This window comes from Doryrhamphus excisus, chromosome 16, assembly GCF_030265055.1.
Source record: "Doryrhamphus excisus isolate RoL2022-K1 chromosome 16, RoL_Dexc_1.0, whole genome shotgun sequence".
Classification (NCBI taxonomy): Eukaryota; Metazoa; Chordata; class Actinopteri; order Syngnathiformes; family Syngnathidae; genus Doryrhamphus; species Doryrhamphus excisus.
This window is the reverse complement of record NC_080481.1, coordinates 2,185,699-2,198,636: the sequence shown is the minus strand read 5'-3', so window position 1 is coordinate 2,198,636 and position 12,938 is coordinate 2,185,699. Positions and strand designations below refer to the sequence as shown.

The following is a 12,938-nucleotide window of genomic DNA, read 5'->3' as shown; positions in this document are numbered from 1 at the left end:
CATTTTACAAACGCTGATTGGAAATTCAATATGTGGCGTTGAAATGTGGACTCCTAAATAATTATACATGTAATTTGTATTTTAATTTGTATTGAATTTTTAATTTTTAATCCAAAAATCAGAACTATTAAACGTCATTGAGGATAGGAGGATTTAGCGCCCTCCTAAGGAAGAACCAAGAATGCAGTTAAAAATGCTAATGAAAACATTTTACAAACGCTGATTAGAAATTCAATATGTAGCGTTAAAATGTGGACTCCTAAATAATTATACATGCAATTTGTATTTTAATTTGTATTGTATTGTATTTTTTTATTTTTAATCCAAATATCAGAACTATTAAACGTCATTGAGGACAGGAGGATTTAGCGCCCTCCTAAGGAAGAACCAAGAATGCAGTTAAAAATGCTAATGTGAACATTTTACAAACGCTGATTAGAAATTCAATATGTAGCGTTAAAATGTGGACTCCTAAATAATTATACATGTAATTTGTATTTTAATTTGTATTGAATTTTTAATTTTTAATCCAAATATCAGAACTATTTAACGTCATTGAGGATAGGAGGATTTAGCGCCCTCCTAAGGAAGAACCAAGAATGCAGTTAAAAATGCTAATGGGAACATTTTACAAATGCTGAATAGAAATTCAATATGTGGCGTTAAAATGTGGACTCCTAAATAATTATACATTTTTAATTTGTATTTTAATTTGTATTGTATTGTATTTTTATTTTTTAATCCAAATATCAGAACTATTAAACGTCATTGAGGATAGGATGATTTAGCGCCCTCCTAAGGAAGAACCAAGAATGCAGTTAAAAATGCTAATGGGAACATTTTACAAACGCTGATTAGAAATTCAATATGTAGCGTTAAAATGTGGACTCCTACATAATTGTGCATGTAATTTGTATTTTAATTTGTATTGTATTGTATTTTTAATTTTTAATCCAAATATCAGAACTATTAAACGTCATTGAGGACAGGAGGATTTAGCGCCCTCCTAAGGAAGAACCAAGAATGCAGTTAAAAATGCTAATGGAAACATTTTACAAACGCTGATTAGAAATTCAATATGTAGCGTTAAAATGTGGACTCCTAAATAATTGTGCATGTAATTTGTATTTTAATTTGTATTGTATTTTCAATTTTTAATCCAAATATCAGAACTATTAAACGTCATTGAGGATAGGAGGATTTAGCGCCCTCCTAAGGAAGAAGCAAGAATGCAGTTAAAAATGCTAATGGGAACATTTTACAAACGCTGATTAGAAATTCAATATGTGGCGTTGAAATGTGGACTCCTAAATAATTATGCATGTAATTTGTATTTTAATTTGTATTGTATTGTATTTTTAATTTTTAATCCAAATATCAGAACTATTAAACGTCATTGAGGATAGGAGGATTTAGCGCCCTCCTAAGGAAGAACCAAGAATGCAGTTAAAAATGCTAATGGGAACATTTTACAAACGCTGATTAGAAATTCAATATGTGGCGTTAAAATGTGGACTCCGAAATAATTATGCATGTAATTTGTATTTTAATTTGTATTGTATTGTATTTTTAATTTTTAATCCAAATATCAGAACTATTAAACGTCATTGAGGACAAGAGGATTTAGCGCCCTCCTAAGGAAGAACCAAGAATGCAGTAAAAAATGCTAATGGAAACATTTTACAAACGCTGAACTATTAAACGTCATTAATTGAGGATAGGAGGAAATGGTGGACCTCTATTACAAAAACACATGGTCACATTACCAGTGTGATTTAATTATCCAAAAATGATATATGACAAAAAGTGGTATATAGAAAAAAAAATCACCCAAAAAGTGGTAATTAAAAAAAGTTTATTTAATACTGTTAACCATTTGTTGAAGCTCACAAGGGATCCGCACGACGCACAAAGTGTCCAAAATAACAATGCTCCATTCATCACAGTAAACTCATGTACCAGACCTTATACACAACAGTAATAGGATAGCAATCATGAAATCTTCAGTCATTTTTGGTTATCCCAAATGACACACTGCCACATTTTATGACATAACAGCATTTGCTCATTGGTGTATGTTGTCCTAACACATAAGAGAATAAGAAAAATGATGAAAAGACAATGAACTAATTAAAAAAAACTGCCTTTTAAGAAGTCATTGACAAAATATTTTCACTGTGTTTTGTTCCGGGATTGATCATTGTGAATGTCTTATCGGTTCACTTACAGTATATTAAAGCGCCATATCTTTGCCCGGAAACAAACATCCACAAACATTTCATGATCCTAACTATGCCATGTTCTCGGCTTATGAGAACGACCTCCCCGGCTGACTCTTTGATTGAAAACATCTTCTAAAGGCCCAAAGAGACTTTTATAGTGAGGCAACAGGCACACACACACATGATGATTTATTGTAACTTTACATTATGTCTTATTCGTTAAGACAAAAAGACTGTTTTGGTCCGATTTCAACCAACGCCAACAGAGGTGTCACTTTCTCATTTCATCGATTCACACCATTTTATTGCACTTGTTGTGTAGAAAAGCCAAAAGACAAGTAGATGAACGGCTACGAAGGTTCTACTCACGTCGTTGGGGAATGAGTTCGAGAACAACACGACGCTTCAGCAATATATCTGTCATCAACAAATGGAACGAATATTGCTTTAAGTGGCTTGATATGTTGCTCAGTCTTCCGAGACACATTTTATATTTCAATTTACTGTATACTGGATTTTCTCCGACAACCCCCACAACCGAGGTGTCTTGTTTTGGAAGCTTTCAGAGTAACTTCCTGCGGTCATGATGACAAGGACATAAATACAGTAAGCGTCCTTGTCCCACGCTATGACACGTGTTTCCTGGAGCTGGTTCGGCCCAAGCTGGCGGTGCTGGAGCGACGGGAGAGCACCGGTGTGGCAGTGGCAGGAGAGGTCTCGGAGCAGCCGTGCTGGAGCAAAATATCGATGCAGCCTTTGCTGCCAGTTTTTCTTGCCATCATCATAGCCGTCTGGCCCTGGTTATCTCTGGCTTTCACGTCGATTCCGTACTGCAGGGTGACAAAGGTTGCAGGTTATGAACAATCAATCAAAACTGAGCCGACGCCCTACCTCTATGCCAGAGGTAGGGAACCAATGGCTCGGGAGCCAGGTAGGGCTCTTTTGATGACTGTATCTGGCTCTCAAGCATTTCTTACCACAATAAAAATGTATGTTTGCTAACATTTTAAAGTAAACCATCACAGAAATGACTGTTAAAAATAATATTAAAAATCAACAACTTTCTTATGCATTTTTAATCCGTCCATCAATTTTCTACTGCAATACGGCTGACCATATCTATCTTTCCTGATGATATTTTCCAGGTCAAACACCAAAACTCGATTATTACTGGGTAATGCGGTATTGTACCTCGGTCATTAAGATGTAAATGTAAACTTTCCTCCTTTAGTCAAATAGTCACCTAGCTAAAGCTGCAGAACCAAGCCTTCTGGCAAAGATGGCCAAAAGAATGAAATATGTGTACGGAGTACGGTGCTAAACCATGCAGCAGCAGAAGTTGCATTAATGGCAGCAAGTATTTGATTTATTATTGGACACTGCGCTGCTCACAAAAGTGTGCTGGCCACACCCCCTTGGCGTGGGGTAGTGTGCCTGGTCTACGTAATTAGAGCCCATGATATCTAAAACTGTTGGTCTTACATAAAAATGCACACATTTTATTGCATTCAATGTTTAAAAAAATGTATATGGCTCTCACAGATACACATTTTAAAATCTTCATGGTCTTCATGGCTCTCTTAGCCAAAAAGGTTCCCGACCCCTGCTCTATGCTATAGAAATGGAACTTCACCGCTCTTTCTTATCTGTGTTGTCATGGAAAAATAACGATAATGAGGTGTGCGCATTTGGAAGTGAGCCTTGAAAGACGTTTTGGCTCTGAACGCTCGATTTCAGAGAGTTTTTTTCACCACTGGCTCTCTGTGACATCACAGAGTGTGGTGCTCCCTGAAATGGGAATGCGCTGTAGACCCTCCCCCAAGCTCTGCTTCTCCGTTTACGCCTTTCCAACATTACTTGGTTGTGTCGAAGAGTCAGTGTCCGAACTGTGTTTACTTACTGTGTAAGTAATGGAACAAAAGCGGTTGTCTGTGTAGCATTATAGAGTGTGCATAAAGGAAATGGGTGCAAATTATAAGTCAGGAGTTGCTAATAGCCATTTCTCACCACAATTTGCGGGTCTGCCAGCGTTTTCAAAAACTTGGGTAGAACGTAGAACGAAAAAAAAACGTCTAATGACCACATTACACGTTGAAGAAAACTTAAGGCTAAAACGCTAAAGCTAAAGTTACCATTGATAAATCACCATTTACTATCAACTATGCTTATCAACTTATGCTTATCAACTATCCTATACTGCTTATCAATTTCTATAAAGTTGGGTTCGGCAGCTATCCGTAAGTCCTCGTGAGCACTCGGGAGTGTGAGCAACCACAGCCTGGAGGTAGGCAGTGGTTGGAATAAATTAAAATAGACCGTTTTCGAGGGAAGCACAAAATCCAAAGACGTTCAGCTGGAATAGGTGCAGATTCTGGAAGATCTAGAAAGCTTTCTGTGCTGGTTATTGTGTGTGGCTGCTCTATAGGAGTCCACGACTCAATACAAAGAAACAAAAAATGAGCAGCGTGTTGACTAATTTCCAGGGGACAGTATACTATTTACATTGCTATACAATTACTATTGTATATAATACTACATATATGTATATGCTATACAATTTATACACTGACTACTTTGTTATATCCCAGTTTTAATTCTATAGTTTTCCATCAAAAGAGAGCTGAGAGGAGCAGTGAAACAAGGAAACCCACCCAGATGAGCAGTTGGGTCATGACGACATCACCCAGCTGACAGGCCGAGTGCAGGGCTGTGCCAGATGTGCCCGACCGGGCGTTGATGAGCTCCTTGGTGCTGTGGGCCAGCAAGAGCAGGAGCCTGGGCAGGTCTCTCTCGGTCACAGCAGACAGCAGCCATGCGGGCATGCAGTCATCTGTTAGCGGGATCTCGGGGACCGACTGCAAGGCTGGCACGAACGCCCGCTGTTCATACTTGGCACGAATCCACGACTCTCTTTCCTCGCTTTTTTGAAAAAACACAAGAAGGAACATAAGAACCTCTGTAAGAAGGATGGACACGTTTTGTCATAGGCTCCTGCTGTGATTTTTAGATTAGTGTTGTCGCATTTATGAATTATAGGGAGACACTTCAGAAACAGAAAAAAATATTATTTATTCAAAATTATTAAATTATTAAATTATTAAATTATTAAATTATTAAATTATTAAATTATTAAATTATTAAATTATTAAATTATTAAATTATTATTTATTTAAATATTAATTTATTAAAATTATTTAAATTGTTTGTGCAATTTACTGTTTACACTGTACATTGTTGTTCATATTTGATGTCATCTATGTATTCTCCACATTATTATTATTATTCATTATTCAAATGTATTTATTTAATTATTAATTATTATTAAATATTAATTAAAATATTAATTTATTAAAATGTATTTAAATTGTTTGTGCAATTTGCTGTTTACGCTGTACATTGTTGTTCATATTTGATGCCATCTATTTATTCCCCACATTATTATTATTATTTATAATTAAAATTTATTTATTAAATTATTAATTATTAATTATTATTCATTGTAAATTTAAATATTAATTTATTTAAAAAATAATTGTTTGGCAATTTACTGTTTACGCTGTACATTGTTGTTCATATTTGATGTCATCTATTTATTCTCCACATTATTATTATTATTATTATTATTAAAATTTATTTCTTTAATTGTTAATTTAAATATTAATTTATTAAAATGTATTTAAATTGTTTGTGCAATTTACTGTTTACACTGTACATTGTTGTTCAGATTTGATATTATATTTGGTCATCTATTTATTCCCCACATTATTATTATTTATTATTACGGGAGCCAGGCAAGGACATTTAAATGAAGGAATCTATCCATCCATCCATATCTTCCAATGGCACACTGTGGTAAAATTAGTGTTCCTTTTAAAAGTCCTTAGCTGTTCTACAGAATGGATATCAGGTGATAAGATCCCACCGTGAAGCTTTGGGTGTGGGCTTGGCTCGCCCCTGAGTGCGACCCTCCCAGATGCTATTGGCCATGTGGTTCCCGATGGCAGACAGGACTTGCGTGAGCTCTCCGGGCCAGTCGTCCAGGTCCAGGGAGCGTACTCGAGACAGGTGAGTGCCCAGGTTTCTGTGGATTCCCGAGCATTCGATACAGATCAGTGCGCCCAGGTTCAGGCTGGCCCAGGTGGGGTCTTCAGGGAGACGATAGAGGCACGTTAGCGGACTAATGGACTGAGTGAGGTTGGAGTCATCCTTCACAATAAAAGCGGAGGGGAAGAACTCACTTGGTGCGTCGCAGTCCACGCACAGATTGTTGCCTTTGGTGTTACGGATTGCCTGCAGTGCCACAGCCTCGCTCTGGCTGCTGCGTCGGGCCTACATGGAGTACATATTTCAGGTTAAAAAAACACTTATCATTTCTCATCATCCTAAATTGATTAATTAATTGATCATTAGTGACCTTTACACTCGTAGCACCCAATATAGTAGGCATAAATTACTATAAATAAGCCATTTAAAACATATATAAGACTTGTGCTCGTGTGTGTGGCTATAAATGTGTGTGGCGGACGGACAGGAAGTGGCTTCAGAGTTGAGTTTTAGCTCACAGCAGAGCAATTATTGTACCTGCAATTGTGTGGTACTTGTGTGTTTCTCCGAACTTTACAGTAACATTACCGACACCTAGTGGCTAGTGTAGAATACTACATGACATCTTTCAATGCGTCTTTTGTATTTGAGTTCATTTAGCTAACATTATAGTGTTTTGTTTTGACAGCTGACATTTTGAATGATATCGATGAGTTGCGTCATTAACCTTAAGACACTGTTAGTCGTTTAAGTTAAGTATTTTTAAAGAATCAGAATCAGAATCAGAAAAGGTTTCAGAATCAGAATCAGAATCAGAAAAGGTTTATTGCCAGGTATGATCAAACACATACTCGGAATTTGTTTTGGTGAGGTAGGTGCAGACACATCTATTAAAAAAGAATGAAAAATACAAAATATACAGAATACACAGTATAAATATGAAGAGCTTGCAACCAAAAGGCGCTAAATCCAATTTTCACTAAGTTGCATGTTTTTCATGAGTTTAATAGACCTCTGTCATGTGTATCCAAATCACATATTTTGGTCTTGAAATCATTTTTAAAAAATATGAAAAAAAGTGATATGAAATTCATGCTTTCAACCAAAAGGCGCTATTTCCATTTCAGATTTCAACCAAAAGGAGCTAAATCCCTTTCTTTATTCTGATTGGCCCAAGTTTCCCATCTATTGAAAATCTGACCAATCAGAGAGAAGAATACAATTGGCACTGCACATACAGAAAGCCAGTATCAGTGCGCATCCTGTTTTGTTTGTGTACATTAAGTACACGTATGATAGTTACGGTATGTTATGCAATTCAGGAGAACACAAATTGTGTTTTTACAGTATTCTGTAACATGGAAGTTTTTTTTACGCCATAAAAGGCATGTCTCTACCTTGACACCTCCAACTTTCATGAGAAACATTATTTCACTTGTACTAAAAAACATACAATGTAAAGAGTTTGGAATGAGATGATTTTTGTCGAAATCCATCATTTCAGCCAAAAGGCGCTAAATCCGAAAAAAAAAATAATTTAAAAAAATATATAAAATACATGGTGTGTGCAGGATTTTTATAGCATGCATTTTTATGACCTATATTGATAACTCTTTCAATTGCAATATAGACTTGATGACCAAATAGATTGATATGTGCGTAATTAAAAATCATTGATTTTCTCGAAATCAGTCAAAATGGATTTAGCGCCTTTTGGTTGCAAGCTCTTCATATATGTACACAGTCTGTTTTTTTGTTTGTTAATCCGAAAGTGCAGTCTGATTGTTTTTCCTAAGAGTCCAAACTGGGCGTTAATGTTAACGCATCTAGTGAAAGTATACAAGCATACCTTGTTCCGGCCACTCTCACAGGACTGCAGGCTTGCCAAAATTTGACTCTCAATAGCCAACACCCAAGAGTCCCTTTCTTCCAGACTCTGAGCCTCAAAGTGCCATGTCTGCCCGGTAAACGACACAATGATAAAGTCTGCATTTTCTTCATCTGAAAGAAAAAAAAAACAAAGACAACTATTGGTTCACGCTATTTATAGCCATTATAGATATTATACGTCATACTCATGCACTATAACACACACATCTATCCAAATGAAGACAAGTAACCAAAATCATTGCAACACAAACACAAACAAAATGACGAAATCAGACTCTGGCATGAAACAAGATGTCAGTCAGTCATGAACGAGACGATGGCGGTGCCGAATGCAAATACGAGACACTCCCTCACCCGACCAATGTTACCTGTCTTATTAATGTTTCTCAAGCTACCAAAGCTCTTTAACTTCCACATTTTGCGTTTGGCTGCAGAGCAAGAGATGAGCACAGAGGAAAGAGAGAGAGTCAAAGAAAGAAAGACAAGAGGAGGTGTTAAAAATAGACACAATCAGAAAGAGAAAACACAATCAGAGAAAGGTCTTTGCCGTATCGTATTGACAGAAAGTCACACAAGAGTTGAAAAAAATGAGTCTAAGGATATTTTTAGTACATTTCCATGTGAAGACAACATATTAAAACCTTCACATTTCAGTATTCATTCATTCATTTTCTACCGCTTATCCTCACGAGGGTCGCATGCGATGCTGGAGCCTATCCCAGCTGTCTTCGGGCAAGAGGCGGGGTACACACTGGACTGGTTGCCAGCCAATCACAGGGCACATATAGACAAACAACCATTCACACTCACATTCAAACATTTTCTTTTGTATTTTACAGTAAACCAGCAAAGACTACATTTAGAATACAGGAAGTGAACAAATGTTTTGCCATTGATGTGAAATGGCAAATATATTAGTTGATGTTTTCCAATGTCTTAATCTTATCTTATATACTATATATATATATAATATAATTATATATATATAGATTATATTTTTTTATGTTGAAAAGCTTCACTAATGACACTCCTTAATATATAAATATAAATATATAAATTATATTAATATATAATATTATATATTATATATATTATATATATTATATAATTATATATATATTATTTATATTATATTTTTTTAATGTTGAAAAGCTTCACTGATATAATTATATAATATATATATATATATATTTATACATATATATAAAATAAAATAAATAATAAATAATAATAAATATATATATATTGAAATAAAGAGTTAGTTAAATATATGTGCATTTATTGAGATATGCATCCATAAACGTTACCTTCAGCCTGGCCGACAGCCGCATCTCCTTTTTGATTCATGCTCTTCTTCCTCCTGTTCTTCTTGCGGTCCGTCATGGGAGAGGACTGGCCGACATCTTTTCCCGAAAATGGACTGGACGCCCCCTCGAGGGCATCTGACATTTTGGTTGAAAGATACATTATCTTTATGAGAGCCATGTAAAGCTTAGTACACACATCGTGTAATTTGTATACTATATGAATATAAATGCCTGATTTAGTATGTATGTACGTATATGGTTGTTAACAGCACCAGGGATTGCTTTCATTTATTGCTTTTATTTATTTATTTTTATTACTTTTTACCATGACCTATTTATCATGTATTTACTGTACTTGCAGGCTTTCTTCTCCATCCAATTTTGGTATTTAATGACTGCAAGCGGTATATTGTGTATGTGTATTGTGTACATGCATTGATGCTCTGCACAAATGAAGTTTCTAACAAATAAAAAAAGTAACTTCATGAGTATCATATACTTTACTTTTGCAGCCTTAGAGCGGCTCTAGTATTATTTCATACCGACACTTTGTGCTTTCGCGGACAAAGACGAGGAGCAACGCTGAAGGCTTCGGTCTCCTCCTTGCGGCGACAAAGCACCAGAGCGGTCATCAATCACAGAGAGGGTGGATGGACACAGTTGAGGGACTGCCAAAAAAATTTAATATGGGTGAGACCCATTAAAGTAACTTGACTTTAATTTTTAAGTAAACAGTACAATAAGCAACAGAATGCTGTACAATACAATCCATGTACTTATGACCTACATCATGTATAAGTACCTGTACTGGAGCTTTCAGAAGCTGCTGGTTCCTTACTCAGCCCGTTGACTCCAGAGGCGGGGGGGACAGGTGAGGGACCGGCGGGTGCGACGGCTCTGGGAGGACGTTTACCAGGAACCTTCACTGTGACACGCAGCAGGTCGATTTCCTTCCCGTGGATGTTCTGCATATAGTCCTGAAAGACAAAAAACTGCAAATAATTGTGTCCAAAACTCTCCAAGGTCCTGATTGTGTGCGGATGCAACATTGTGTCGTATGTATGTACGGAACATATCGATCAGTGCGGCGGTGTCTTCTTACACTGGAGCTAGAGTGGTAGGACACTGTGCCGTTTTTGGACAGGGTGACATATTTCTTCTTCCACTCTTTGTTCAGAGAGCTTCCACTTCTCTTCCAAAGGATGCTCTATGGAAACAACATACCACCGTTACCACACACAAAACGAGGTAATGTCTCCGTTGAGAGCGTGGTTCCACAGCAACAGTACGCTATTAATAGAAAGCCACCATCAAACAGAAGATATTTTGCGCTGTTTCTGTTTGATGAGATAACATTGACGGCAGAGTTGTCGCTGAAGATGAAGGAATAAATGATGCTAAAGCATGTAGAGATACGCTTCTCTTTCTTTGCGGGGCTCTAAGCAGTTTTGTACGGTGATCAACTTCATTATGAGTGGATGCTGCATGTTCCACATCCATATCCAGGGACCACAATTTGGCACCAACCTATTTTATTTGACTCGACTCGACTCGACTAGACTAGACTAGACTAGACTAGACTAGACTAGACTAGACTAGACTAGACTAGACTAGACTAGACTTGACTTGACTTGACTTGACTTGACTTGACTTGACTTGACTTGACTTGACTTGACTTGACTTTATTTTATTTTATTTATTTGGGTGTCCCGTCCAGCCATTGGGCCAGATAGTATTGTTGATCAAATTGCCCTTACATGCTAAACATTGACTTTATTTTATTTTATTTTATTTTATTTTATTTTATTTTATTTTATTTTATTTTATTTTATTTTATTTTATTTTATTTTATTTTATTTTATTTTATTTTATTTTCATTCATTCATTCATTCATTTTCTACCGCTTTTTCCTCACGAGGGTCGCGGGGGTGCTGGAGCCTATCCCAGCTGTCTTCGGGCGAGAGGCGGGGTACACCCTGGACTGGTGGCCAGCCAATCACAGGTCACATATAGACAAACAACCATTCACACTCACATTCATACCTATGGACAATTTGGAGTGGCCAATTAACCTAGCATGTTTTTGGAATGTGGGAGGAAACCGGAGTACCCGGAGAAAACCCACGCATGCACGGGGAGAACATGCAAACTCCACACAGAGATGGCCGAGGGTGGAATTGAACCCTGGTCTCCTAGCTGTGAAGTCTGCATGCTTTATTTTATTTTATTTTATTTTATTTTATTTTATTTTATTTTATTTTATTTTATTTATAAATAGGACTGCATCAGTCAACAATGGAGACGATATCACTTAAAACGAAAAACCAACCTGTTTGATTGGAATACCACGAGTGTTGCTCGAGTCTCCTTTGGGGTCTCCACCTCTTTTCTCCAAGTCTCGGTTCTGAAACAAACCCAACAGCTGAAGTGAGCACAAGAACCGCCGAAGGACTCACGGAGTCCGAGTTGGGTGTTGATGTTGACAGAGATGAGACGGGTGACCTGGCGGCGGGTGCTCATGACTGACCTTGAAGAGGGAAGGTCGTCGGGGGATGCTCTTCAGGGAACGTGAGCTGCCGCCCCCTTCCCCGTGAGCCACCCTCAGCTCTCTGTGACTGACCACGGGGGTGGAGGGGAGGGAGCAGGCATAGCCGCCGCTCAGACCATTACTGAACTGAGAGGCGGGGTCAGGAGGTCAGGAGGTCAGGAGGTCAGGATACAAGAGGAGATGACAATGAAGGGAAAGGATGGAGACGGTGAAAATGACATGACGACTGATGGATGAATGTAGCGGCAGCTCATGGCTCATGTTGTGTGCACCAGGATCTGACCAAGATCTATAAGCACAAGGTCCTACCTGGCCAGGGAACGAGGCCGATCCGGGTGTGGAACCTCCAGAGTGACTCGGCGAGTTAGGAAGAGACTTGCATGCCTGAAGCGCCGCCTGCTTCTTTTGGTTGACGATCTTCTGGGCAGCTGGAAAACAGAATCGTGGAACTAAATATTGCAGGCCGTCGCCACCGCCGCCGCGTATCGGTAGTATTCTTCTCACCTTCTGCAAACACCCTATCAACGTTGAAGCCGTAGGTGGCGCAGGTCTCGTAGAAGAGCGAGTGACGCACGTCAATACACAACTGTCGGGCTCTTTGATCCTCAATCACACGTGGGTTGCTGCTGCTGATTTTATCTGAATGAGAAGATGTTGACGTTGGGAAAAACATGTTTTTCATAGCAATGTAGCTAATAACGTAATGTTTCGTACATATAGGACTACTACATTCATAAATGTGAGACAATTGGGATCATTTTTCGACCATTTGTATTGAGTTGTGGCCTTCTATAGAGCAGCTACACACAATAACCAAGAGAGAAAGTTAGAACTTCCAGAATCTGCACCTATTCAAGCTGGATTTCCTTGGATTTGAGCTTCCCGCCAAAACTGTCTGTTTTCATTTATTCCATCCATAGCCCGCCT

At 37.8% G+C, this 12,938-nt stretch overlaps 1 protein-coding gene across 6 annotated transcripts in view; it reads right to left on the bottom strand.

Annotated features, from left to right (window-relative positions):
- Nucleotides 1-2,392: 2,392 nt before the first annotated feature.
- Nucleotides 2,393-12,938, bottom strand: part of agap2 (ArfGAP with GTPase domain, ankyrin repeat and PH domain 2) — a 30,205-nt gene continuing 19,659 nt past the window's right edge. For 3 of the 6 annotated variants that reach the window (XM_058052088.1, XM_058052083.1, XM_058052084.1), the window contains 14 exons: nucleotides 12,516-12,650; nucleotides 12,321-12,439; nucleotides 11,991-12,137; nucleotides 11,793-11,867; nucleotides 10,566-10,670; nucleotides 10,266-10,440; nucleotides 10,006-10,131; nucleotides 9,464-9,598; nucleotides 8,525-8,584; nucleotides 8,116-8,267; nucleotides 6,461-6,551; nucleotides 6,145-6,367; nucleotides 4,874-5,141; nucleotides 2,393-3,052 (listed from right to left, as the gene is read on the bottom strand). In XM_058052088.1, coding sequence (XP_057908071.1) covers nucleotides 2,849-3,052; nucleotides 4,874-5,141; nucleotides 6,145-6,367; nucleotides 6,461-6,551; nucleotides 8,116-8,267; nucleotides 8,525-8,584; nucleotides 9,464-9,598; nucleotides 10,006-10,131; nucleotides 10,266-10,440; nucleotides 10,566-10,670; nucleotides 11,793-11,867; nucleotides 11,991-12,137; nucleotides 12,321-12,439; nucleotides 12,516-12,650 — 2,015 coding nt within the window. In that variant the 3' untranslated portion in view covers nucleotides 2,393-2,848. The remainder of the gene's footprint in view (nucleotides 3,053-4,873; nucleotides 5,142-6,144; nucleotides 6,368-6,460; nucleotides 6,552-8,115; nucleotides 8,268-8,524; nucleotides 8,585-9,463; nucleotides 9,599-10,005; nucleotides 10,132-10,265; nucleotides 10,441-10,565; nucleotides 10,671-11,792; nucleotides 11,868-11,990; nucleotides 12,138-12,320; nucleotides 12,440-12,515; nucleotides 12,651-12,938) is intronic. The other 3 variants (XM_058052089.1, XM_058052085.1, XM_058052086.1) reach the window with 2 other exon arrangements.